The following is a 27,121-nucleotide window of genomic DNA, read 5'->3' on the forward strand; positions in this document are numbered from 1 at the left end:
CCTGCATTTCATTCATTGCTATTTCATTCAGCCTGTCATATCCAGTGTTGCCGTACAAACATAAAAGCGCTGCGGCCCTGTCTTTACACACCCCTGGTGACTACACGCCTCACTCTTAGTCACACAGTAAGGCGTGTCAGCACCAGATACTGCCGTCTGTTAAATACTAAGCTCACGCTGAGAGAGGAAGGGGTGGGGGTTTGTAGGGAGAGAGAGAGGAGTGAGACCCTTTAAGGTGTGGTCCACTTGATGGTAGCGAACAATTATCAAGACGCTCAACAATAATTGGAAATGTAAAGGTACCTCTCCCAGCAGTTCAACAGCTTTGACTCTCATTCTGCAAAAAGCCTACAGTCAAAACAAAGAGGAGCATTCCTGGTGGGAGGAATCGAACATTCATAACTGTTCAATCCCTGACCCCCCCACTCCTCACCTCACGGCCTCCTCTCCTCTCTGCTGGCCACATGAGCTGCTCTCACGTCACCTTGATGTGGTGGTGAAGAGTGAGTTTCTGGTGTTTGTGCTTCGTCCCGTCCTCACTCATTCCTTGTTTGTAATCTCTGAGTCAGAGCGCTAGACGCCTGCTGCGCATCACGCCGCTGGCTACACTGCTGTACATCTGGTGTGCTGGTTTCAGCCACCGCAGGCCTTTAACCTTCGTACTTCACCAGTCAGACTGTGAACCCTAACTGGCCCAGAATGGCTCCACAGACACCCACACAGCTCCACGCTCCACATCAATATGTCTGGTTCATTCATCATTCATATATATATATATATATATATATATATATAAAGCTCTGAGTTCTGTTGCTGTTTTTGTTTTACGGCTCCATTTTTAGGTGCTGTGTTTGCTATAATGGAATGGAAAGTGGGCTCATTTAGAAGCAGGCTTGCTTTTAGACTGAGTCTTGAAAGAAAGCAGGTTTGTTCTACCATTGATGTTCAGCTCTCAACATCAAGGCTGCGTCACTCATTTACTTCAAAATATGTTCCAGGTTTTCTTCCTTTGTTTCCACTTCTGCTGCTGCACACCACCTGCTTTGTGTGCTGCTTTAGCAATCAGGTGAGCAAATGTCGCACAAACGCAGCCTGAATGGGAATCAGAGCTAGCATCAGACTTTCATCGACTGATTGGCATGCTAAAGCAAAGACTGATAAAGGAGGAGTGTTTGTGTGGGTGACTGTGGTGTAGGTGTGGCTCTGGCGCTCATGTTGATGAGTTGGACCTCAGTGACGCGGCGAGGCACATGTTTTCTGGCAGACATGCAGGAGGTCAAAGTTTTTAGGTTGCTGCTCTGAGAGTGAAAGCAGCTGGATTCCTCTGATTTGTCTGCCTGACCTCCTGAGCATCGATTCTTGTTACAAGTTGAGTTGCTTTGATTGCTTTTATTTTATTGTTGCTTTTACCACATAACCGGGGCATCACGAGAACTTTGCCGAGTTCTTCCAGAAAGGCCACTGTGTTGGTGGGAGACCATCTTCCGCCTTTACGTGAATGCTCGTTTGAGATTTTCTGTTTAATTGCTACAACACATGTTAGTTTTATGGACACCGACGTGGCAACAGGATTAGAATATGAGTCACTGAACAGGAACTTTACAAGATATGGTCATTGTTTTCAACATGACCAGTCACATTGTCAAAGGAGACGGCTTGACATCCTCCTCAGTCTTTGATGGAATGAGTCACCACGTGTGTGTGTGTGTGTGTGTGTGTGTGTGTGTGTGTGTGTGTGTGTGTGTGTGTGTGTGTGTGTGTGCTGGACAGTTTATATCAATGTGCAAATCACTTCCATCTCGTTGCTAAACACTGAGTTGTAACTTTCCAGTTATCAAACTGTGGTTTTCATCTTCTCGTCAGCACAAGCAGCCAAAAATGAGGTGCTTATATCTCATGTAAGATAAACAAAGACATACGTTGCCAGATGTCTGATGTTATTAGCCATCGGGCCTTAGCCGGGCTTAAAATAGATGGGCAATTTATCTTCTTGAGCTGAAACCATTTTGCAACTTGGACCACAAGTCATTTTTGGTCACATTAGAGGAAAACAAGAAAGCTGTGAGAAGCACATTAGCGATTGTAAAACAGGGGTGGAATGTGAGGCACGCAACATGAAAACACTGTGGTCACAGGGGAATGTATTAATCAAGTATCCATCTGTCGCCCATTGCTTGCCTTCAAACAAGCAACAAGCTTCTTATATACGCTTTCCCTTACGATTCTGTAACACTTTGACAGCCAGATGAATAAATTCCCCTCACCAGTCATATTTTGTTGTTGTTGTTGTAACTACAACTTTATGACGAGGCCAACAGGAAATTGTGAGGTACGCTTATCTGAATGTGTTGATGGAACAGTTCAGCACTAACACAACTCAAGAAGATTTCAATGCGTTTGTTTCTCTTTTTGTCTTTGACATAGTGGCACCAGAACCCTGCCATCTTAGCACCGCGCCATCGCCTCCCTCTCACTCCTTCTTCATCTCTAAATCTCTATTTATCACACTTAGGCTTTCTTTCTCCTTATCCTCTTCGTCCTTCTTGCTGGTGGATTTTTCATTTCAGAGGTTGGCATACTCCTTGCAAGCATCGCCACACGAAAGCTGTTTAATTAAGGCTAACAGCAGCAAGCAGCAGCCAGGCAGTGAGGGATACTGTATTTGGCGGAGTAGCTGCTGGAGAAGGTCATTTTTGCTTCACTGTACAAACCTAAACACACACATACACGTGTGTGTGTGTGTGTGTGTATGTGCGTGCATGTGTGCATCTTCAACGCTGACTTCAGAGGATGGAAACAGCACACACACATAGATGACACAAAAATGCAGCAGCGATTCTCTGCATACTTTTTTTGGTCAACTTTGACCCTTTTTGGTTTTCCTGCCAGTCTGGCGGTTACTCTTTTTAAATTATTCACCAAACACACATCTCGCATTTGATGCCAAGTGGGTGTTTTGACCCAACACAACACCTCCGTCAAATGAGTATGTCTGTTTGTATATGCTAGTCACATTGATTGAAGTTCTTATCCATCCATCCATCGTCATCTTCTGCTTATTCCTACACATTAAGGGTCGCGGGGGGGTGGAGCCTATCCCAGCGTCAACGGGCGAGAGGCGGGGTTCACCCTGGACAGGTCGCCAGTCCATCACAGGGCCAACATAGAGAGACGAACAACCATTCACACTCACATTCATACCTACGGTCAATTTAGAGAATCAATCAGCCTCGTCCCCAATTGCATGTTTTTGGACTGTGGGAGGAAGCCGGAGTACCAGAGAGAACCCACACAGGAACAGGGAGAACATGGAGACTCACACAGAAAGATCCCGTGCCCGAGCCGGGACTGGAACCCGGAACCTTCTTGCTGTGAGGCCACAGTGCTGACCACTGCACCACCGGGCAGCCCCAAAGTTCTTTTCATCTTCTAAAATTATTAATGTTTGAAACTGTCAATAAAAGCAGTTTTGCCATCATGAAAGAGATCTCATAAAGAAGGCAGCTGACAAGCGTACAGACAATAAAACCATAACTCATAAAGTCATTAATACTCGTCTCCACTGCGGATTAGTGACCTTTTTCTCTCTTTTATACGGCTTCTAGTTTGAGCACTCACAAATGTCATGGCGAGATCCTTCAGAAAACACAACAATCTGTGTCTTTTTCCATGTACATTATAACGATATGAATCTAATTGTGTGAAAATGCATAAACAAAATTACTGATGTACGATTGGACCCAGCCAGTGTATACGCTGATGTACACAAGCTGTACGCGCGCTAAAGAACTTTGGAGGGAGTGTTTGTGAAAGTGTGGCTGTCCCACATAATTCACACTTAGGTCTATATCAGGACCCTGGTTGTTGAATTTATCAGTTTGGTCCAAAAAATGGGGCAGGCACCATGTTTTGTGGAAAAAAATGCAACGCACAAAGTAAATTGTTTGTCAGATATGTCTTGTGTTTGGTTTAAAGGCTAAACAGTTCCTCCAAAGCATCCCCTGTCTGTTTACAGCAGTGATGGAGGCTGGAAGGGCAGCTATCCTGGATACGGTGGCTTAGCACCAACTGGGATGTCATTGGAGCTCCGTTTTGTATTTTTGAGTCTTGATTCCAATTTTAGGTAGTAAAATAAAGTGTGACAATAACCAAGACAGGTCTTTCAAATGTGCTGGAGCTGAACAATGAATACTTCAGAAAAAGAAAACTACATGTGTCTACATCCCTTCATAAGGTGTTAAAGCATTTATTCTGCTTTAAAATCTGCAGAACAGAAGCCAACACATGAGCAGATGTTGATATGTCTTCACAAGGCCAAAATCCACAGAAGAACTGTCCCAGTCCTGGAGGGCAGGTGTGTTTTCTTGATGCAACAAGCACTTTGGACTAATGAGCGCATTTTTATTTCATGTTTTAAATGAGAGGAGGTCGTAGAAAATCCTGTAGTTGCGAGGTTTCACATCTTTACAGCTTGTGTAGGATCTCAGCACATGCATAGAACAGACAATGGACTTCTGTGAGAAGTGCTTTGCAGTTGCTCAGTCTTCAGATACTTGAGGCGACCCTCAAACCCAGACCATCAACACGATCACAGGATGGAACATGTAGACAAACACACAAATTGTGCCTTTGTCTCCTCTGGTTATAAATGATTGGAGTCCAAAACTGTGTGAAAATGCCGTTTTAGGTAAAATTAAATTCTTCTAGAATCTTGAAGAAAACCCTGGTGTGTGACGTGTAATTAGTCCCAGCCTTTATAGCGCACACTTGCATTCACATGCACAAGAAATGAGGAGCAAAATCCTCCTGAAAACACTTTGTCTTCATTTCCATATTTTCCTGTGGAGAAGAAAGACTTTCCATTAAGCTGTTAGGGAAAAATATGTTTTGTGTCTCTTCGGTGGATCATTTGAAACTCAGAAGTCACATGAAGCTCTGAGACGTTGGCATAAACTGTAGAGTTAATGCACTTTCACATCATAAGCTAATGTGATTTCAGAGATGGAGGGAGTGGAAAAAGAAAGACAGCAAGGCAGCTATGGGGTATTAGTCTCACTTATTGTCTGCTTCAGTAGCCGGTGTGTCTGTGGTGGTGGTGATGATCCTGGACAACTCCAGTTTCATGGCCAAAGATAGATGTCAGCAGTCGTGGCCTCATCCCGCACAGCCGCCTTACACCACCACAGGCTTGCGCTTGCAGAGGGCAGCCAGAAGCCAGTGGTGGAGCCCTAAGAATAAAACCAGTGTTTCAGCACCACTGTCTGTGAGGCTGGGATGGCCCTGGTTTGTGTTTTTGGATCTCTCAAAGTTAACACTGTCCTGTGTTAGGAACAGGCTCGGCCAGGATCTGATCTGGCCTTTTCCCTCTGGCCTTAGACGGGCTTCTATTCCTGGTCTTTGGATTTGAGCTGGAAATCTAAACAGCGAAGCAGCTGGCTGAACAAGCAGCCTTCTCAAAACCAGACCGCCACCCTGCCCTCCTCCTCCCGCTCCACTGCAGCCCTCAGCCACCACTTATCAGCCTGTGGCATTGAATGGGCCCCCTTCATGTTGGTTGGGTTTATAATCCCGTGTTCTCAGACCAGGGATCCTGATAGAATCTCCATCAAAGGTTCTGTTAGATACCGTCGTCACCTCTGGTCTGCTGTGGGTAGACTGCTCCACGTTAAAGAGCCAGTTGTAAGTCACTGGCAAAAAGCCAGGACCTCCCCTCTTTTTCCTTGCATCTTGTCGTGACCCCCGCTCATCTGTGCCCGTGTGGGATATTCATAAAAACACCTTAGTGGTGAATCTGAAATTTCTGACCCTCACCTGAACCCACAACTCACCCCACTTCCCACAGGAAGTGGCAACTTAGCCACAGGAAAAGGACTCTTTAACTGTTTTTTTAAGCCAACTGCACACTTGGCTACAGAGGTACACAGAAAAGCAAAAGTAGTCTTTGTATCTGTTGTCTGCATTTCTTTCACCGTCCACTCCCCACACCAACACACACTGACACACTGATTCAAGTCTATCGGGCTAATTATAGCTCAATGGCCTGATAGAAAGCATATTGTCCCTTATTTGTTGGGTCTGGTTGCCTGCACTACTTCTATCATTGCATCATTCTGAGTGGAGGCAGCAGTCCAGGCTTTATGAATGAACTCAGCCTCTGCCAGAGGCTGGGAGATGGCACTGATCCCACTGTGATGTCACTCCAGAGACAAGGAGAAGGCTTCATGAGACCTCCCATTCATTCGTCTGTTTCTTTCTCTCCCTGTGCCCAACCCTGGGTCTCCTGTCCTGTGATAGGATCATATTACAGGCCGGTGACTCATCCTCACTCCTCAGTCACCCCTCACCCACCCTGTTCCAGCCCTTTAGACCTTGGCTCCAGCCGCAAAAATCCCAATTTCACACCCTTGCTCTGGCGCACAGGCAAAAGGAGGTTGCTAATTTAGTTCATGTGTGAGCGTCTGTTTATGTGTTAGTCAGTGTAACAGCTTGAGGTCCTGAGGCGAACCTTGGTCTGAGGCTGTGTTTGGGGTTGGTCATTAGGGCAGGCCAGTAACGGTGCACAGCCTCTCAGGAAGAATCCCTGAGGGGAAATCTCATAGTCGCACTCAGCAGCCATTACTCATATCGTGGTTCGAGGGGAGGGGCCAATCAATAACATTTTACTGTACATCCAGACCAAACATCTCTGACTTCATCAGTGATTCTCAGAATAGATTCTTAGCAGGAATTGGTTTCATTTTCCCTTTATTTCCCTGCAGTGTTCGTGTTATTCTGAGTCTTGTTAGTGGACTGTGAATGCCATAATGTTTCTTGCGATTTACACCCACTCCCACAGTTCATTGCTAAGTGGATGGGACTCATTTTGTGGACAGACGCACACTGGCTAATGTGGAAAGTGATGATTTGTGGAAGCTCTATCTCTCAGTGCGTACTGACCATTCTGTTTCTAATGGGACTCACAGGCATTGAAATCCTATCAGGACTTCATCATTTACTAGATACCGTCTCGATGCTAGCTCCCCTCTCCCACTAATGGATGCACACTGTACATTAGCTCTGCCACAGATAGCTTTCATATTCACCCTGCTTTATTATCATTGCACATTTAGTCGTGTGTTGCAGTGAGTCCTTGGCAGGTTCAGTTCAATACTTGTGAAAACAAAAATACATGAACACTGTCACCTCACTGTTCAGAGAACTTCTGTTGTGCTTGGAATTGCAGCAAGACAGTAAACAAGAAGACCACTTCAACCCCATTTTAAACAAGAAGAAAAAGTAATTGAAAGTAAAACGCAATAAATGACACAAATTGCAGTCTAGATCTGGATTTACGCTATAATCATAGATTTTAGAATGGTTGTTCTCATGCGCTATGGTGTCAATGTCTTTGATGGAGGATTTAGTGCTAAAGTGGCTTCAGGACTGCGTGGGCAAGAACAGGCTGGGTTGCTAAAAGCAACAGGGAGGGAGACATGCAAGCAGTCAAATGTGCAGAGAAACTCGACTCAATCCAGCTTCAATGAACTGCCACATTTCGCCTTTGCCTTCACATCAAAGCCCAGACTGTCTGAGCCCCAGTCCCATCTCGGTTTCACAGTGTTCCTGTCCATTCTTTCAATCATGTAACAGAAAATTAGCTCTGCAGAGACAACATGCACGCACAGAGCACACACAACTGCTTTTGATTCATTGAGTGACCTGTGTCTGGCAAGGTCTTATTCTCCTTAACAAACATGTTTATTTTCATCTTTTTCACCTTCATTTGAGTTTCAATCAGAATTGATATGGAATCACTTGAAGAAGAAATGGGCTGCTCCCTGTCTTCCATCTTGAGTTTGTCGCAGTTTCTTTCTTTAGAAAGAGAAAAAAAAAAGGGAAAAAGTTGGGACACAAAAAAATCCCCAGGAGACCTAATTTTACAAAGAGCCAGACAGACACTGGTTACATGGGTGAAGGAGGGACAGCCGCTGTGGATCCCAGACAAGGTCGAGACATCAGTGAGCGGTGAAAACAAGCATGAGCTGCAGTTGCTCCAGCCTGCTGGCAGCTAAAACCACCAGCCGTGCAGCGGAGATGTCAGAACATCTGGGTTAAACAAATGATGGTGCTGTGAGATGAAGTTTCTTCATCACTCGGTTGCCGTCAAGACAAAGCTCCCGTGGACTGGTTTTAACCATCAGCATGCAGCAAACACAGACGAGTAGGGTGCAAGAGTGTTGCAAGTTTGACCTCAGGATGAACAAGGAGGTTCCAATGCTACCTCATGAAAATAAAGCCTACATTTCCCCCTGCAAGTGTCACTTATGTCTGATTTGCAGATTGACCAACAAAGACATGATGGTTCATTTCGAGCTCTCTAGAGACTTTTTGTGTCTGTTTACACGTGATTTCTCGAATCTCGGCCTGATTAGTTTGTAGCGGTCTATTCTAGTCGTAGTGGCCCGGGGGTCTTTCCCCTACTTTCCCCCCTTATCCAACACTTCTGTAGTCTAGTCAATCTAATTAGATGAGCGTGAGTCATCAGGCACTGTTTAAAGCCATCAAAGGGAGTTCTGTTCCTATCTGGGTGCCCACTGGCTGTGAGCAGAGAACAGTAAGACCAGTGTGTGGCCGCAACCCTCGAGACAGCCCCCCTCCACCTCTCCTAGCCACCCTCCAGCAGCCATGGTGACATCATCACCTCATCTCTCGACCTTTGACCTCTCTCAGTGTTTGACCCCATGCTTGGTCCTGTGACAGTCGGCCCACTGTTTTGGGGTAACGTGGTAGGAGGCCTCGAAGGGGTCACGGTGTCGCTGATGGGCACCAGGCGCTGCTCTCCCACCCAAGTTGTGTGTGTAGCAGAGGTCGGTGTTTGTAAAATTAACAACTCATCTTCTGTGTTTATTTTAATGCAGCATGTGAGGGGTTTGCTGTGGTTAGCTGCCAAAAATGCCTTTGGTGGAAAAGTTTTGAAAAAGTTTTTAAATAGATCAGATGCAATGGCGGGACAGCAAATGGATTTGATCAGATGTTAAGAAAGTGTCTGTCTAGACGGGATGTAATTGTTGAGCCATGTTGTTGATCGCACTCAGATACAGCTGTGTTGATTTTCTTTGCATGAGTGGTTTTATGAGAGTGTGTTGTTTCTGTAGGACTATCGAACTGAACCACACTCTTCTCCCGCCCTCTTTTGGTCTAAATTCAATTTTCCATCCAGTTAGAGTTGGTGGCATGAAACACAATACAGGATACTTGCTGTTATTTGGGGTTGTCTAAAGCAGTACGTGATATACAAATTCAAATAATCCCACTCCCAAACTAAAAGGTGACATCTTACTCATTATCCTTTGTGATTTGCAGATCCAGAGTGTGGAGATGTCCCCCTGCTCACTCCGGGGAGTAAAGAGATGATGTCCCAGGCTCTGAAGGCCACCTTCAGTGGCTTCACCAAGGAACAGCAGCGGCTGGGAATCCCCAAAGGTAAGACTGCTTGCATTCTCATCAGTCGCTGAACATTTTCATTGGAAAATTAAATTTTCTCAGTAAAGCATGAGCCCTCAAAACCTCTTGGACGGGTCCATTCATCAGATCTCTTTAATTCATAGCCTGCTCTTGATCTTTCAGTGAAAACATCACTTATGTCAGTTCACAAGAAATGGCCTCATGTGACACACATCCCACCCCTGAATGAGCGGCTGCAGCATCCACAGAAACGGACAGTAGAATAATGACATAGCATCCTAATTGAGGCCCAGCTTGTTCATGCTGAGGAGAAGCAGCAGGAGTTTCAGTGTCTGCAAACTACAGTTTTACACCACCACCCCCTCTTTGAGGTGGACTGACTTATAATGGACAGATATATTTGCCACAGAGGTTTCTCTCATGTTTCTGAATGCAGTTTATGATACAACAACCAGAGTGAAAATGGTCTCAGTGTTTTCATATTACCGTAATGTTCGGACGATTGAGTGCACCTGAATATAAGCTGCACCAACTAAATTTAAAAAGAATAAAAAGTTGTACATATATGGGCTGCCCTCGTCTATAAGCCACAGGTGTTCACGTTGCAACATGAGATATTTGCACAGAAAGATATTTCTAAATTTTTAATCAAATAAATGCTTTTTCCTGAACAGTGCCTGTAACACAGCAGTAACACAGAAGTAAAACAACAGTAAAACAGCAGTCACACAGCAGTCACACAGCTGGTTAAAATAATAACCAGCCTAGCAGCCGTAGGTCGTTAGCCTACCAGAAAATTCACTGGTCGCTATCTTCATCTTTCTCCTGCACACTAAAACCACTGAGGTCGTCTTCAGTGTCGCCTTGCAAAATGACTGTTCAAAACACAACCGAACGAGCGTCATCCCCGGCGCATCATCTCTTCCACCCGTCCGTCCCACTCTTACGCTTCCTGCTAGAGAGCCCCCTGGAGGCCTAGCCTGTATAAATCTGTGATTAGCCTAAACTAACGATGAGCCGCATCATTGTTTAGGCCGCAGAGTTCAAAGTGTGTGAAAAAAGTAGCGGCTTATAGTCCAGAAATTACGGTAGTCAGAAAAGGTACAAGTACCTCACACAACTGTACAAGGTGAATATAACAATCATCCCTTTTGCTCCTCTTTAGATCCGAGACAGTGGACAGAGAACCACGTAGCCGAGTGGCTGACGTGGACAGTGAACGAGTTCAGTCTGAAGAACGTTGACTTTGACAAATTCTGCATGAACGGCGCCAGCCTGTGTGCGATGGGGAAGGAGCGCTTCCTGGACTTAGCGCCAGACTTTGTCGGTGACATCCTTTGGGAACATTTAGAAATGCTTCAAAAAGGTGAAGACGCAGTGGTGTACTGACAAGTTCATTTACACATTTTATGATGGTTTTTGATTTGTTTGTCCATTAAAAACTGATTTGTAGTGCAGACAAAATACTAAGAGTAGTTTGAAATTTCAGTGTGGAATAAATCCTACAGCGCAAAGGATTATTTCACTGCTTGCATCAATTTCGGGCTCTGTCGGCATTTGCTATAGTAACAGAAGCCAAACAGGAAGACACAATTTAGCCCAGGTCATTAATTTTTGATAATGCTGGATGCAGTTACATGATACATAAAATCAATGACGAGGTCACTGACGCTCGTTCTCTATCTATTTTTCATGAAGAGGATACAAAGCATTACCCCATCAATGGCCTGACCTCCAACTTCCAGGAATCCCGTTATACCTCAGACTACTTTGTCAGTAAGTGCTGAAAATATGTATGGATACACAAAAGACCAGTGGTTTATTTTTTAGGGAATTTTTGTCAGGAAAAAAAGCTTTATTGCAAGTATAGCTACTTGGATGTGCAGCTATAGTCCACCTTGATGATATAGCATGGACTTTAGGTGCATCTCTAATTAGCAATCCTGATTGAACGGTACATGTGCTCAGGGCTGGGGCTTGTTATTCACACAAAGCATTTGAGTAGCAGTTCAGCACATGAGGGAAAATCACTCTACACACTTAAGATTGATCTCCCTCCTCCGTTTGCTCCTCTCTTTCCTGCTCTGCTTTTTCTCTAAACTCTTCTCCCCGTGTGTCTGCAGGCTATGGTGTTGAGCATGCTCAGTGTGTTCCTCCGTCTGAATACTCAGAGCCCGGCTTCATCACAGAGTCTTACCAGACACTTCATCCCATCAGCTCAGAGGAATTGCTGACACTCAAATATGAGAGTGAATATCCTGCTGTCATCTTACGGGATACGCCCCTCAACACCCTGCCGGGGGACTACTTCTCTGTCAAACAGGAGGTGGTGTCCCCTGACAACATGTGTGTGGGACGCCTCAGCAGAGGTGAGGGTCAACCATCAAATATGAGGAATCGATTTTGAGATTTAGCCTGGATGGGCATGGCAGGGAATGTGCTCCATTTCTGTTAACCAATTTGTTTGTTGCTTTATAAATGTATTCATATGTGCTGATGGGAAGCATGTCGGTGTTTTTGCAAGTGTTTGTGTGTGATTGTGTGTGATTGTGCTGAAGCCACCAGAATCTTGTCATGCCACAACAGTTTGCATGTATTACAAGTGGAAAAAAGCAGGCCCTCTGGTTTGCGGTTCAAACAAACCCGCCTCACACAATCTAGCCTAGGTTGGAAAAAACAAGAAAAGTGTATTGTTTTTGTCAAAGTGATACAGGAACAAAGCCACAGCCGATTCTCTTCTTACCGCTCGGCGTTTATGTAAAGTAGTTCAAGTGGGGTAACCTTCTTTTTTTTTTTCTTCTTGCATGTCTCAACCTCTTTTCCCCGATTCAACCTGTGGGTTCTGTGTAAGAAGATAAAGGTGTTATCCTCACTTAGCAAGCGTAGGGGTTTCACATGAGACGGTTTGCTTTTCTTCTCTCCTAGTGATAGTTTACAGAGGAATTAGCAGCACAGTTTACATTTACAGCCATAAAGCTTGGATAGACTTCTCGCAAAGCTCCCAGCTGCATGTGTCATGTACATTATACAAGCTTCGCCCCAGTGCAACCTATGTGGTTCAAGCCTCTTGCATCACACATACCAGGCTTCTCTGCATTGCTCTCTGCTTTTGTGGGAAAGTATTTAGTAGCACAACTGATATCCACATGTGGCTTCAATTTGAGCAGTTGAAGATTTCAGCATCAGTCGCGCTGCTACATTATCTGTCATTTGTTAATGACTCACCAATGAAAGGCCCCTCTTATCTTTCCCAAGGCCAAAAATAGCCAGGCAATTTGTGTGATTGTCTTCCATCTTAAAATCAAATCCAAATGGTGGTTATACAAGTGAAATGGGCTGAGAAATGGAAAGAGATGTGGAGCTGTAGGTTGGAGTACAGCTGAGGGAGGGGACAAAACTGACTCTCAAGGTCTACGCCACTTCACATGATTTTACATTGTATTGTTCGCAGGCTGTGTCTCAAAAAAACACACCAGTTTAAACATTTACTTATATATTTGGATTCATTTCAAATATAAAATATCTTGCAACTGTCCTCCATGAAAGAAACAGTCTGATCTTTTGTTCCAACTCGTCTCCTCCGGTCTCTTCCGTCAGGTAAGCTCGGTGGCCAGGACTCCTTTGAGAGCATTGAGAGTTTCGAGAGCTGTGACCGGTTAACCCAGTCATGGAGCAGCCAGTCTTCATTCAGCAGCCTGCAGCGAGTACCTTCGTATGACAGCTTCGACTCAGAAGACTACCCCACTGCCTTGCACGGCCACAAGCCAAAGGGCACCTTCAAAGACTATGTGAGGGAGCGCTCGGACCTCAGCAAGGACAAACCCGTCATCCCTGCAGCGGCGCTGGCAGGATATACAGGTAAGATGTCTGCAAGATGAAGCTGATCTTTCTGATGGCAGAGAATTATAAAATGGAACAACAGCACAAGCACAACATAGCCAACATTTATGAAGATGGAGAACTATTGATAGTAGGTGTTCTGTTGGCGGAGGCCTGTAGGGAGACCCAGACCACACGGGAGGGATTATATGAAACCTGGCCTGGGAATGCCTCGGAGTTCTCCAGGAAACGGGAACCTGAATAAGTGGTAGAAAACAGATGGACAGATGACAGCGATTGATTCCGTATCAGCGTGATTGATTATTGATTCCCTGTCTTTTATTCCTGGTCAGTTTTCGATGCAGATCAGTAGATGCACAGGTTTTCAATGAGAACAAATGTGCTCAGCCTGCTAACTGTGGTGTTGTCGTCACATCAGACATTCGCCTTCAGTAATGGGTGCTGCTCGTGTGTGTGTGTGTGTGTGTGTGTGTGTGTGTGTGTGTGTTGGGGGGGGGGGGGTCTGAACTGGAGCCTGTGTAGGGTAGAAAGATGTTTCAGCTTACTGTTGAACCCCTGAAATGATCATCGCTATAACGAGCATTGCTATGGATATCCGGGGAAATGAAGCCATTCTTCTCTGCCATGACTCCGTGTCCGAGAGGATGATGTCGTTAGAGTGCAGTGTGAACATGCGAGTGCCACAGCAACAAGCTGGTGTTGATGAGAGGAATGAGTACGTGTAGAGGTGCATGATTCCGGTGGATTGGATCGTTTGGAACTGGTCCCTGGGTTGCATCCGTTCACACCTGCTGGGTTTTCATGTTAATAATTCTATGGGTGGTCATGTCTTGCTGTTCTACTCCACTCTGTTCTATGGGCCTTCCTCTTACACTCGTGCATTCTAACATATTCTAATGGTTCTGATTTCATGACCATCTTCATACCATGAGTTGAATCATTCGTTTTAAAAATGTGACTGGAGTTTTATCACAAAGTGACGAGTTTATCTACGAGCACCGTGAGTGCAGCTGCTTGTTGATGCTCTTGAAAGCTCCAGACGTGGTAGAGCCTGAACTGTTAGACACCTAGAAAGAAAAAAGAGAAACTTCTCCCCAGATGTGCTCATGACAGGAAACAATGTATTTTGCTTGTACCATCTTGTTCTTGTTTTCTCTTGTTTTCTGTCTCTCTCTCTCTCTCTCTCTCTCTCTCTCTCTCACACACCTTCTCACCCCGTCTTTCTTGTTTCTCACTCTCTTTTGTTCTCCCCTCTCTTCTCATCTACCTCCCTGTTATCTGCTGCCCACATCTCAACCTATTTTTCTGCAGGTTGTCGTAGTAACACTTTGGGTAACATAGAAATGATGCCTGCCGTTGCAAAGAACGCTAGAAGAAAGTTATCGCCTCATCTCATATGACATCTTCATAGTCAAACATGCTCAAAGAGCCGCTACACGTACGTCCTCCGAGTTCAATGAGATGTGGAGATATTTCCACCAGCTCTGGAGCCAAGGCCCTATTTAGTCTGTCATGGTTTATGTTGAGAAAAAGATGCCTTTCAAAACACTTAAACAGCTGCTACGTGTAACAGGAGGATGTCTGAGAACACTGAGCCAGAAATACCACATCTGTAATAATACAAACCTAATTAACTGATATAAAACTTAAAAGATGGCTTGGAATTCTATAAACTGCATCCCAAAGTTAATTATGGCATTAGCTTTTCACACATGACGAGGGTGCTTTCCACATTTTCATAAGAAAATCAATCTACAGTGAGCTTCTGCTGACATGGGTATAAATGGAAGTTAGGTCACGCTTCATGATTCGTTGCAATTTGAAAAACTGTATTGTACGGAAATCTGAACAGTTGCAGATGAAACAATGAATCACACCAAAGTGTTTGAAACTGAAGTCACAAGTCTGCAACACTGCCAGCGTTAAAAAAAAGGGGAAATCCATGTAAATTCCTCAGTTCCTGACATGGCGCACATAATATCTGAAAAGACTGTCCCAGAGCTGGTATGTCCTAGTCCATTGGTCATCGGCATGGTTGTTAGTTCATGTGCTATGACTCATTGGTTCATAATGATGTTGGAATGATGTTGAGACGCACATATAATCAAATAAGACTGGGCGACTTGTACAGCGTCGGAGGCGGGGCTTTTCATCCCTCTGAGAGCTTCTCATTTGCTCATGAAGCAAAGAAAAGTGGCTTCCAGGTATGAAGGAGTTCATGTGCTTTTTGGGCCGCACAGAAGAATCCGGCAAAACCCGCCAAGCCTTCTAACCTTTGACCTTCTGTTAGCTTGAATGGAAACATTCAAAGCAGTACTTTACAGGGTGACACCACTGCACACATAATGTTGTTTTACCTTTTAAAGTACTCACAAATAGGCGTTCAGAGCTTGCAGTGTGTTTTCCCTCCTGTGCCAGACACGCACATTTAGCTTGAAGCTCATAGAGCGACGGCTAACAACAGCAAAACTCTCCAAACCGTCCTTTACAAACTCTCAAGGTCGTCCTCAGAGAAGTGAAGCAGGAGGGAAAAATGTCTTCGTGAGCTGAAGACAACTATTTGTGAGGAACTCAGAGGCAACATACTCGCTTTAGGTGAAGTGGCCCTAAACCTTGCAACACTTCCAGACTTTGTAAATGTTACCGGACCACATCCAACTTTTAGGGTGAAATGATGAGATCTGAAGGGGCCGTGAGGCGTACAGCACCATTCCACCATTTAAGCGCTTCTTCTTACGCAGAACAAGTCTTTGTGAAAATGTCATTTAAGCAGTACTTCATTACCATACTTGCAATTCCAGGGTTCGGCCTCCATCTGGAACAGCCAGCGCTCTTCATTATGCAGCCCCTCCAGCGACCTGCACTGTATCATACAAACTATTGTTCCATCGTCCTTGATCACATTTCTGTCATTTGGTTAGACAGAAATCTGTGTTAAATCAAATTATAAAACTGACCTTGTGGAAATATCTTGCTCAACCACCTCTGAATAGCAAATCCAGACAAACAGGGCTGCTTCAAGCTGACATGTATCCGCTATTTTGACTCCAGAGAGCTCATGTGTGAAAGCCTGCAGAGCCTAATGCATTGTAATGTATTGTCACGGACGGGAATGTGCCTCGTCTGAGGTTTCATACAATCAGAAAGTGAATGATGGATAAAAAAAACCTGCCAAAACACCCCAATTTTGAAGAAGCAAAGAAGCAAATGTTGGGCTGAGCTGGTGTTTGGAGAGTGTAGATGCTCAAAGACAAAAAAGGAAGGCAAGATGGAAAACCCTCAAACTGAAACTCCCACAACCCCCCAAAAAAAGCTTTTGTGAAATTCCAAAGTGATGCGTATGACGGCTTGCTCTGCTCAGCTTCCTGTCCCAGTCGCGGGGTGACAGGTAACACTTGTAGCGCAGGACAAGAAGCCTGATAAGCCTTCAGAGAGACACGTCAGGCTCCAGTTGTCCTCTGCCTGGTTTCCTGTGACAGCTCAGCGAGTGCACCTCTGTAGACACCGACCTCAGACACGTAACAGTTGTCAATCTTTCTAGCATAAACATTAAATCGCCAGGCACGCACCTGCTCAGAAATTGAATTCAACTTCAGGCTGTCTCACCGCTAAAATACTTTTGAGCTCAGGGTAAGCTTGGGCTGTAGCACATTTCAGGTTTTTCCTTCTCAACGGGTTGTTTGAATTGTTCTGAACTGATTTTGTGAATGATCAAACACGATAGCTGTCGTGGCCTCGGTCACCTGCCTGTCTTGAGTTAAGTGGAGGCTCATGAGCCTGCCACGGCTCCGACACCATACGTTGCTGTGAATGCCGGGCCCAACCCCACCCACCATTTTGTCACACTGTATGCTTGTTCAGTGAGGTCCTTTGTGCATGAAGGCTTGTAAAATATTTTTGGAAAGCCTTTTATTTTTTTATATAATTTGTAAAAGGGTCGCCTGCGTTCTGGCGTTGGAGCAGAGGGGGCTTTTACAGTAGCAGACTGTGGAATGTGAGTCAAATCTCTGTGTCTGAAAGAGACCCAGTGTTGCAGCATGTATTTTTCCAAATTTGGGGCGGCTGCAGTCATATGCCTTCTCCCATATTAACAGGAGTAACGAGGGCTCAGAAATGCCATTTCAAGCGTACAAACCACATGTCTGTTTCCCTGAACGCCTTTGTTTGTGTTGCATGAGGGTACATTCGCTTTTTTTCGAGGCACTCGAGAAAGGTGACTTCTGCTAAGCTTCAGTTTTGCTGGGGCTGCGTGCTGCACAGGCAGGTGTGATTTCACCATATGAGCCTCAGAAGTAGGTGGGTAAGTGTCTATGCTGAAAAACCACAAGATCAAAGTGCTGCTGCAGTGAATCTAGTTCACAGCTGAAGCCAGGCTTTTTTTAAACTAACTTTGTTCTGCTGCTGTTTTCTGTAATAAGCTTTTGTAGTAACATTTGCTTGTAACTTTCTGCTCCGCTCCTCTTTTTTCTCAGGAAATATTGCGTTCAGCTGTAACGTCATAGATACCTCCACGAGCCCTCTCGCCCCTCACACACACACTGTCTGTATTCAAGGCGCTGAAGTCTTTTATTTTTAACTAGTGATTTCATCAGTGTGGAACTCCTGCAGACACAGACAGACACATTCACTGAACAGGGCAACTGGCTGACATGGGAATCGATGATGAACGGTTCTACTACTGTACCTCGTTCTGACCCAGATTAGAAGCTTTACTTGCTTGGATCTCAATACTAACGCTCCAGAATTTTAACACATTTTCATACAAAGCAGAGGCATGATGGAATCAGTCCCTCGCTTTGGCTTGAGTTGTGCTGTTCCTTCTCAAAGATCTTCAGTCTTTTATTCTTGCACAGTGTGTTAGCGGCATGTAGATCTAGCATCTTAGCAAACCTGAGCCCTTTGGCTTACATTTCACATTAACATACGTTAGATCCAGTGCCAGCAGCATATCTTAGAGCATTAATTTAATAATTAATAAGTCCACAGAACGTTGGAGCATTCTCCGAATCCAAATGTTCACACTACACAAGCAACAGCCTCTGTAAGTCTCTGTTCCATCCTCTCTGCAGGCAGCGGCCCCATCCAGCTGTGGCAGTTTCTCTTGGAGCTGCTGACCGACAAGTCTTGCCAGTCCTTCATCAGCTGGACAGGCGACGGCTGGGAGTTCAAGCTTTCTGACCCAGATGAGGTGAGAGGTCATGACCTCTTTGGTCACCGGCACTCATGCTGGGAGGTCTTAAGTAGTTGGCCAGATGAACAAGTAGTCTGACTCTGTCGTGAGCCTTGTTTGGCTTCTGTCGGAGTGACTTTTGTCCGTTTTTTTTATTTCAAAGTAACTTCATAACACCAATAGTCAAAGTGCTCCTCCCTGATGCCGATCACAGGCATGCACTGATCTCTACGAGCTCCACGATGGCGTCAGATCAGTGTCGTTATCTGATCATCACATAGCCAGAGGAAATAACCACTGAATAAAAGACATACTATGAAATAAGAATTCAAGAAAGAAGAACAAAAGCGCTGCATCTATGTACTGCGTGACTGAACAAGCTCCCGACTCTGATTTCTCATGAAACCATATACACTACATGTGTGGCATATTTATTGCACGACCATAAATGTAATATTTAATGGCACATTTTATGATGGCCCATCATAACCTGCATATGCTGCACTTATTCTCTGTGGATTTTTTAGGTTGCTCGGAGGTGGGGCAAGAGGAAAAACAAGCCCAAGATGAACTATGAGAAGCTGAGCCGCGGCCTGCGCTACTACTATGATAAGAATATCATCCACAAGACTTCAGGGAAACGCTACGTCTACCGCTTTGTGTGTGACTTAAAAAGCCTGCTGGGGTACACTCCTGAGGAGCTGCATGCCATGTTGGACGTAAAGCCAGACACAGACGAGTGAACGCAAAGATCAAAAACAAAGTGAAGACAAAAGTTAAGAAGCCATGTGGACTGGGGCTCATAAAGTGGTCTTAACTGTTTAAGTCACCATCTCTGGGGGGACCAAAATGTTGAAACTGGTCTTTGTCATCTTAGAGCTCTTGTTTCTCAGACTGTGTTTTAAAAGAAGGCACAAGCCAAAAGCCTGTATTCATACCCTGTTGCATTTGAGATGTGTGTGCGTGTGCGTGTGTGTGTGTGTGTGTGTGTGTGTGTGTGTGTGTGTGTGTGAGTGAGTGATATATAGTGGTATTATTTTGCAGATGGAGGACTATCAGGTAGAGTTCAGGTTCCATTCTGCTTAAGTAGCACAGTGTTGAGAAGAGGACCAAGAGAGACGCAGGGGAGGGACGCAAGAGAGAGAAAAGACAAATGAATCATTTCACTGTGGGTGGTGGGGGGGGGGGGTTGTCAAATGTAAAAACTGAGCTAATGAATATTTACATACATGCTCATTGTTTCTCTGTTGCGAGGAGACAGTTTTCAGCTCGGACCAAAAAGTGTAATTTATGTTTGAGGAGCGTATGACTGTGCCAGTATTATATTGTTCATGTTGCGAGCACCCAGTGTAAACCCACCAGGCATATATTGTAAAAAGAGTAATTTTCTTATGTTGACAATGAAGGTATTACAGTGTAACCAAACATTAGACACCAAGATTAAAGTGTTCTGGTCTCTAGAAGCCTTAAAATGTGCTGATTGGTTGTCAGACAAAGCTGTTGATGGTCCTGAGCGTGTCGGGTGTGAGGACTCATACCACGAGTGTCTGATCGACAGACACCTGAAAGTAGCCGTTGCTTTTGAAACTAACGCTTTCACCTTTGCGTGTGTTTGTCTCTCGTTCCAGTCCTACATCGTGACTTAAACGTATGCATCTTTTGCATATGCCACCAGTATTAGCAAACTGTAGACAATCGTGGGCGAATTCAGGAGTCTTGATGCTCCGATTAAAAGTCTAATTTGTCGGGTCACTGTCCATGTTGTTTCAGAGGCACGAGAATATTCCTCGTTCAGTCTGTAAAGTACAATCACAAGTGAAGTGGTTGAGGGAGTGATGTAAAGCGAATCTTAAGAACGTCAAGAGTCTTTTCTAAGCAGTACTTAGTGAAGGCACAGTGCAGAAATACAGGACAGGCAATAGAGAAGTGTTGACGCGAGAGAGGTTTTGAATTGGTGATAGATGGAGGGAGCTGGAAGAAATCTGTGGATGCTGCAGGTCATGATCACTTGTGAGGTTGGATAGAGGAAATATTCAGCGTATCGGGAGTAACACATGTAGAACTCATCCGCATAAAGATTCACTGGTTCTATGGGCAGATTGGCAGCAGGAACAGTGGGAACAGTGGCTGTGCACTGGCCTTATGGGAAATGCCAAAGTCGAATATCGTCTTATGATACAATGTTATTGTTTACAGTGGCTGAATGTTACCCATATGAATGAAAATAGCTTTTGAGATGTCTATTTGTACAGCTTTTATTTCATAATGCTTTATTGAGACCCAGATTACACAAATAAGCAAGAGACAAAGCAGGAATAATAACCAAAACCCATGTGAGGTCTTTGGACGCGGTGCTTTTGGGTATCGTCCACAATGTTGGAAGACAGGGACCAGAATTCTCTCACAGTTTTGGGAACTGTTGTCTTTTCTTTTAAATTTGTTGACATGTTGGAAAGCACACAGCTTCAGGACAAAGAGAGGAGCTGATAGGGGTCTCCCACTGTGGAAGAGAGTCAAGGTCATCATTGGAAAGAAGCTTGTTCTTCATCATCATCGCCGTCACCATCGAGCACTGACTCCAAAACGCACCCACACGTCTAATCATCTTCACATAATTGGATGTTTGGCAGATTGATTCTTGGTAAACTGCACTGTAATTTCATTCTTTTCTGCATGTTGATGTCAAGGTCTCCAAACACTGTTTTTTTGGATTGTTCAGGTTCTTTGTTCTGATATCAGCGTTTCTGTTAAAGAGAGCTTTACACATTTTTAAACTTTAATGGTTGGCAGTGCCCAGGAAAAACATGTTTGTCTGTTGTTGTTTTTTTCATTTCAACCTAAGGTCATTAAAGCAGATGGATTCATAATGTAAAGATTCTGTTACTGTTAATATTTTGAAAGTTGTTTTGTCCTTTGTGATAAGTCCTAGATTACAATCTACTGCAGGAACCTAGCTGGGCATGTGGACACACACTGACCGTTGTGGCGTTTGCACATCTCAGAATGGATTTGGAAGGAAAACCTTATTTTGTCTTGATGTTGTTTTTTTTTATATATATTTTATAATGTCTCTGTATTTTTGTTATGAGATCATTTTTATTTTATTTAGTTCACAAACATTTGAATATTTTTTCAATAATTTATATTTTATAAAAGACAAGATATGCAGACAGCTGGTGCTTTCATGGGAATTTAAAGGTAGCGCAGGACTAAACAATGTAGCGATTAGTTTTTTTCATTCTTTTTTTAATAGAATATAGACCTGTCTGCTAGAGAAAAAAGGCTGATGCTGGCCCATCAATGATTTCTGCTGGAAAGGTTTTATAAACTGTAGCTTCTATTTCTAAAATGTACTTATTGTACTTCAAAATGTTATAAAATATATGTGAACAAAGATTTCACACCCGTGTGTGTGTGTGTGTGTGTGTGTGTGTTGTTACAGTTTTATTCATGGAAACATCATTACTGTAGCCTACTCTGTTTTACCTAACAGTTTTATCCTGCAATGAGGCTCAAGATCGAGAGTCATCATCAGCGGTGAATATTACAGATAAAATCAATTAATTGTTCACATCAGCGCCGGCTCGTCAAAGAAAGAAAGTCTGGGGTTCTTTGAAATGTATGCGAGCTGTGTTGTGTCCCAGTTTAATGAGTGTGTCCCATGCGCACTGATGAGGTGACGTCAAAGCAGAAACAGCACACTGGGGTCCATTCATGTGCTTGTAACCCCAGGCTCATATAAATTCCACTGCAGATAGGAAACATGCAGGGCCGTGGCCCGCTGCCCCAGAATGGCACAGCTGTTTGGCCCCGGTGCAGCAAATCAGGCAACAAGGCCAACGTACAGATGCAAAAGTGGCAAGACAATGTAGCGAGAGATACACCGCACATCACAACAGTTTATGAAGACACTGGAATGTGTTTTAGGCAAACTACAGAAGCGTAGAAAGAAGGCTGGTGAAATAGGATGTACACTCCAACTTCCACCGACTCGTTTGGACACGCATGAATGATTTTACATGTAAATCCAAAGGCAACACAATGGTTCTGTCTCATGTCAAAATAGGACTCTTTCCCTCCTGCTGGGCCTGTGGAGGTGGTGTTCTTGGCAGAGAGCAGGCTGAGGTTACCCAGGTGGTGCTTCTCCTGTTCCACCTAAGTCACTCTAGCCGGGCTGATGATCCAGACCAGACCGCTGAGCAGGACAGAGCGTGGTCCAAAGGCCTGGAAGAAAAAGCTACTTGTGCTTATCATGTCCCATCATCTGTGGCTCATTCTAAGCGAGCTGCTGATCTAAAGCTGTGCTGCAGAGGCAGCAGAGCGAAAGCTAAAGAGGAAATCTGTGTGGAAACTGAGAACTGTCACACCTTGCACTTCCACAGAGAACTTGGGCTCCTGTCGTCACCAGCTTACAGTTGTCTTGACGCCGGAGCGCAGCTCATTTGTCAGACCTCAAACCTAAATATTTATCTAAAGGGTCTTACATGCTACATCTGTCTCCTGCATGTAGTCTTAACATGGCTAAGGAAGACAGGGAGGGAGATTAAATGATGCACTGGTGTAGCCATGAAGGGGGGCAAATGTTTAGGGCGGCCATATTAGGCACACTACTCCAACCTCTTATAAACCTCTGAAGAGGATTTGTTTGTTGAAATCAATAAGTCATCATAACTACCTGGATTTATCTCATTGGTGCCTTTCCTGAAGCAGGCTTTTCTGCAGTCGTATTAGAGTTCTCCATGCTGTCACACACGACTCCGTATGCATCACCACATTAACGGTGAATGCAGGATGTAAGGTGTAAATACTGTGAATGCATAGCAGCTCATTTTTCACATTAACTTGTTCAGAGTCTCCCAGGATTAGAGGCCACAGGAGTCATGGCTCTATATTAGCACTGCGAGTGGGTGGGATGCAGCACCAGCACTCGTACTCTTCGGTGCTCTGTGACTAGACAACACTTCCCTGAACCGCATTACCTGGGGACACTGATCAGGACACCAGCTGAAATAAGCAGTGGAACACGACGTCCTGTGGGACTTCAGAACACTAATAAGAGCCACTTGTTTGGAGTGACGCTAACATTAGCTTGCGGCTACATGTTTGCATTTAACTCTGCCGGTTGAAGCTTATTTGTGTTGAAGTCTGTCTCACCTATTCTGCTGCAGCCAAGCCAACATAATTGTCACTCTTATTTAGGGCTAATGTAACTAAGTGTACTTGGCTGCAGAAATACTTGAATCACTTCTTTAGCATATTAGTCATTGTCAAATCAATCGTTTGGTAAATGTTAGTCACTTTGGGTCAGTAGATATTTGTTGGGAACATCAGCGAGATCTCCATGATGTAAATAAAGGAACTACAGGCACCCTTTTTCCACCTGTCACATTGAGACCAACTGTGATTGGACTTGGTACCGCTGCCGGGTCACGACTGTAATGTTTCTTTTCTAAGAATCTGAAGTGCCTCAGATGTCAGTCGGTTGAGAGCACTTGTTCATCTGTGTGGAGTGAGATGTGAGCGCTGCATGATAGAGTTTTGAGTTAATGTGAATGTATTTTAGGGCATGGCTGCGTGGGAGTGTAAAATATGAGAAGAGGGAACGGACGATTTCCAGATTATAAGTGACTACCGCAGCGTAGCAAACTGTCTGTGAGCCTGAGAGAAGCACCAGTTGTTACACTTTTTAATTCAATTTCTCATCCATTTGTGGAGCTGACAGCAGTATTTACACCACTTCCATATTTCAAGCTCTGTAGCAAAGCTTTCTGTTGTGGTTTACTGTGTACAAGGTATGCTTACGACACACATGCTGTCTCAGATCAAGTCCTAACTAGCAGAATAACATTCAAATGAAATAATTGGCAGCACTGCAGCAGAACCAGTCTTAGGGAAAACTAAATATTATATTGGAAACATGTGCCAGCAGCGAGCTACGCTCATTTTTGTGGTACTGATTAGAACGTGTGGTTGATTTAGTCAACATGTGTTTGTATCTCTTAATCCGGTCACACCTCAGGTCTGGCAGAAGCAGAGGAAGCTGCTTTTATGAAACTAATGTGAAACACGACTCAGAGGGAGTTTCATTGTTCACAGTAACTACATGTGTATGTCATCTCAATTAGTTGTTAAAGTGACGTTTTCATCAACCTAAATTAAATCCTGGCCATGCACGGCCACTTCAAGGTACCAACTGAAATATTACATGTTAAATATCAATGGTGTCTTCCTGTTGGACGCCGGGTGTCTAAGAGTAGAGCATCAACTGTATCTACGCTCTGTTATTAATGCCCTCGTCAAAGACAGAGAATCCCTGGGATGTGCAAAGAGCATATCAGTGGTTCCATTACGTAGAGGAGTTGTGAAATATGACCAGTGTTTCCCCGAGGACCCTCAGGCCCAACTTAGACACAACTGCCTGGGGACACACGCATGTTTTGGTCCACCATGGCTGGGTTTACACGGGCCAGGATGGACTCTCTGAAGTCCACTTACATAAACTCAAGTGTGTCCTCACAGACGTGACCCTTCTCATGGATTGTGGAGACTCGGATAGACAATCAGAGATGAAGGGCAGAACTTCAAACCAACGAGAAAAGGTTTATTTAGGTTTTTTTGTATGATTGGATAAGCCGGCCTAGTAGTGCGAGTTTGGAGAAACTGTTGTACTATCTTGGTTCTCAGCGATGTATTTGCGTCTTTAACTCCAGTCTTGTCAGCTGTTTTATATTAAAGGGTAGTCCAGCCATGATTTTCCATGTTGCTTTTAAAAAACAGCTGTGTATCAATGAGAGAAACACTCAGATACTCAAAACATCACTCACAGTAGCCCCTCCATCTGTGCTCAGACGTCACAGTTATTGGTAGAAGAAGAAAGCCACATATGAGACAACTTTCCGATCCTTCTTGGATGTTTGTCAGGTCAGAGCATCGTCCAATAAACGTCTCTGACTTGGAGTGTGAAGGATTTATGTGCATTTACGTGATGGGTTAAAACCCTTTAGTGGCAATCCTCAAGAACTGAGTTGCTTATGTTGGTAACGCTTCATGTTTCCAGTTATCTAGGCACTAGGCAAGACTTAGCGACATCTAGTGGTCAAATGTAAGATTGCAGCCTTGCACCTCCCCCTCCATTGAGAGAATCAATGGTGAAAAACGTTTGGACATGATTGACTACAGTAAGTTGACCTCACATGCTAATAGAAGAAAGCTATGGCTTGGATCTGCTATCGTCATTAACTTACTGTTGCTGCGATCCAACTGTCTTAGCTGCTCGCTTTGCTCCTCCTCTGCGTCTTCTGTGTGTCCTAAACTCTGCAGGGATGTCCGTTGCTGTAGTTTCCATGTCAGTGATCAGCTGATGCCTGATATAAACAAGAGCGTGGCGATGCTGCACAAGTGCATTTAGGAACAAGCATAAAGTAGCTGAGTGAAGAAACTGCAGCTAACGACAACAGCAGAACTCTTTCAGTAAGATTCTATGGAACCAGGAAAGCTCTGAATATTCAGAGCCAACATGACTACAGAGGTGCTGATTGGTTCACTCTGGGACAAACATGGAGGGCTCTGGACAGAAATATTCAGCAAAAGATCCATCCAATTCCTTCAATGTTATTTCACAAACCACTGAACAACTAACAAAGTCAAGTCAATTTTTTTTTTCACCAAACCCCAACCAAAGTTCTGTCCTGACTCTGTCCAAGTAGAGCAGGTCCAGCACCTCCCTCCTTCAATGAACCTCCACCCAACAATTCTCCATCAGCAGCACATCCTGCAACAGCAGCCACCAGAACCTTCCTTTACCAGCAGGAAGGTGGAGCAGATCCAGGATCAGTGGGGACGGAGAGAGAGCAGGAGAGCAGGACAGAGACAAAGACAGAGAATGGAGGAAGACAGAGAGACAGAAGGAAAGAGAGGGACAGAGATAAAGAGAGAGAGAAAGGAGGAGAGACTGATGGACAGAGACAAAGACAGAGAGTGGAGGAAGACAGAGAGACAGAAGGAAAGAGAGAGACAGAGATAAAGAGAGAGAGAAAGGAGGAGAGACTAATGGACAGAGACAAAGACAGAGAATGGAGGAAGACAGAGAGACAGAAGGAAAGAGAGGGAGAGACAGGAGGAGAGACTGATGGACAGAGACAAAGACAGAGAAGGGAGGAGGACAGAGAGACAGAAGGAAAGAGAGGGACAGAGAGAAAGAAGGAGAGACTGATGGACAGAGACAAAGACAGAGAATGGAGGAGGACAGAGAGACAGAAGGAGAGAGAGGGACAGAGATAAAGAGAGAGAAAGGAGGAGAGACTGATGGACAGAGACAAAGACAGAGAATGGAGGAAGACAGAGAGACAGAAGGAAAGAGAGGGACAGAGATAAAGAGAGAGAGAAAGGAGGAGAGACTGATGGACAGAGACAAAGACAGAGAAGGGAGGACAGAGAGACAGAAGGAAAGAGAGGGACAGAGAGAAAGGAGGAGAGACTGATGGACAGAGACAAAGACAGAGAATGGAGGAAGACAGAGAGACAGAAGGAAAGAGAGGGACAGAGATAAAGAGATAGAGAAAGGAGGAGAGACTGATGGACAGAGACAAAGACAGAGAATGGAGGAAGACAGAGAGACAGAAGGAAAGAGAGGTAAAGAGAGAGAGAAAGGAGGAGAGACTGATGGAC

At 44.5% G+C, this 27,121-nt stretch overlaps 1 protein-coding gene across 2 annotated transcripts in view; it reads left to right on the top strand.

Annotated features, from left to right (window-relative positions):
* The window catches only part of ets1 (ETS proto-oncogene 1, transcription factor), a 36,989-nt gene extending 15,141 nt beyond the window's left edge, over positions 1-21,848 (top strand). For both annotated transcript variants that reach the window (XM_086215440.1, XM_086215441.1), the window contains 7 exons: positions 9,343-9,462; positions 10,610-10,810; positions 11,143-11,220; positions 11,568-11,813; positions 13,042-13,302; positions 18,354-18,472; positions 18,982-21,848. In XM_086215440.1, the coding sequence (XP_086071566.1) occupies positions 9,343-9,462; positions 10,610-10,810; positions 11,143-11,220; positions 11,568-11,813; positions 13,042-13,302; positions 18,354-18,472; positions 18,982-19,197 (1,241 nt within the window). In that variant the 3' untranslated portion in view covers positions 19,198-21,848. The remainder of the gene's footprint in view (positions 1-9,342; positions 9,463-10,609; positions 10,811-11,142; positions 11,221-11,567; positions 11,814-13,041; positions 13,303-18,353; positions 18,473-18,981) is intronic.
* Positions 21,849-27,121: the final 5,273 nt, after the last annotated feature.

Source organism: Aulostomus chinensis, chromosome 10, assembly GCF_037954235.1.
Source record: "Aulostomus chinensis isolate RoL2024-O1b breed Wild chromosome 10, RoL_Achi_v1.0, whole genome shotgun sequence".
Classification (NCBI taxonomy): Eukaryota; Metazoa; Chordata; class Actinopteri; order Syngnathiformes; family Aulostomidae; genus Aulostomus; species Aulostomus chinensis.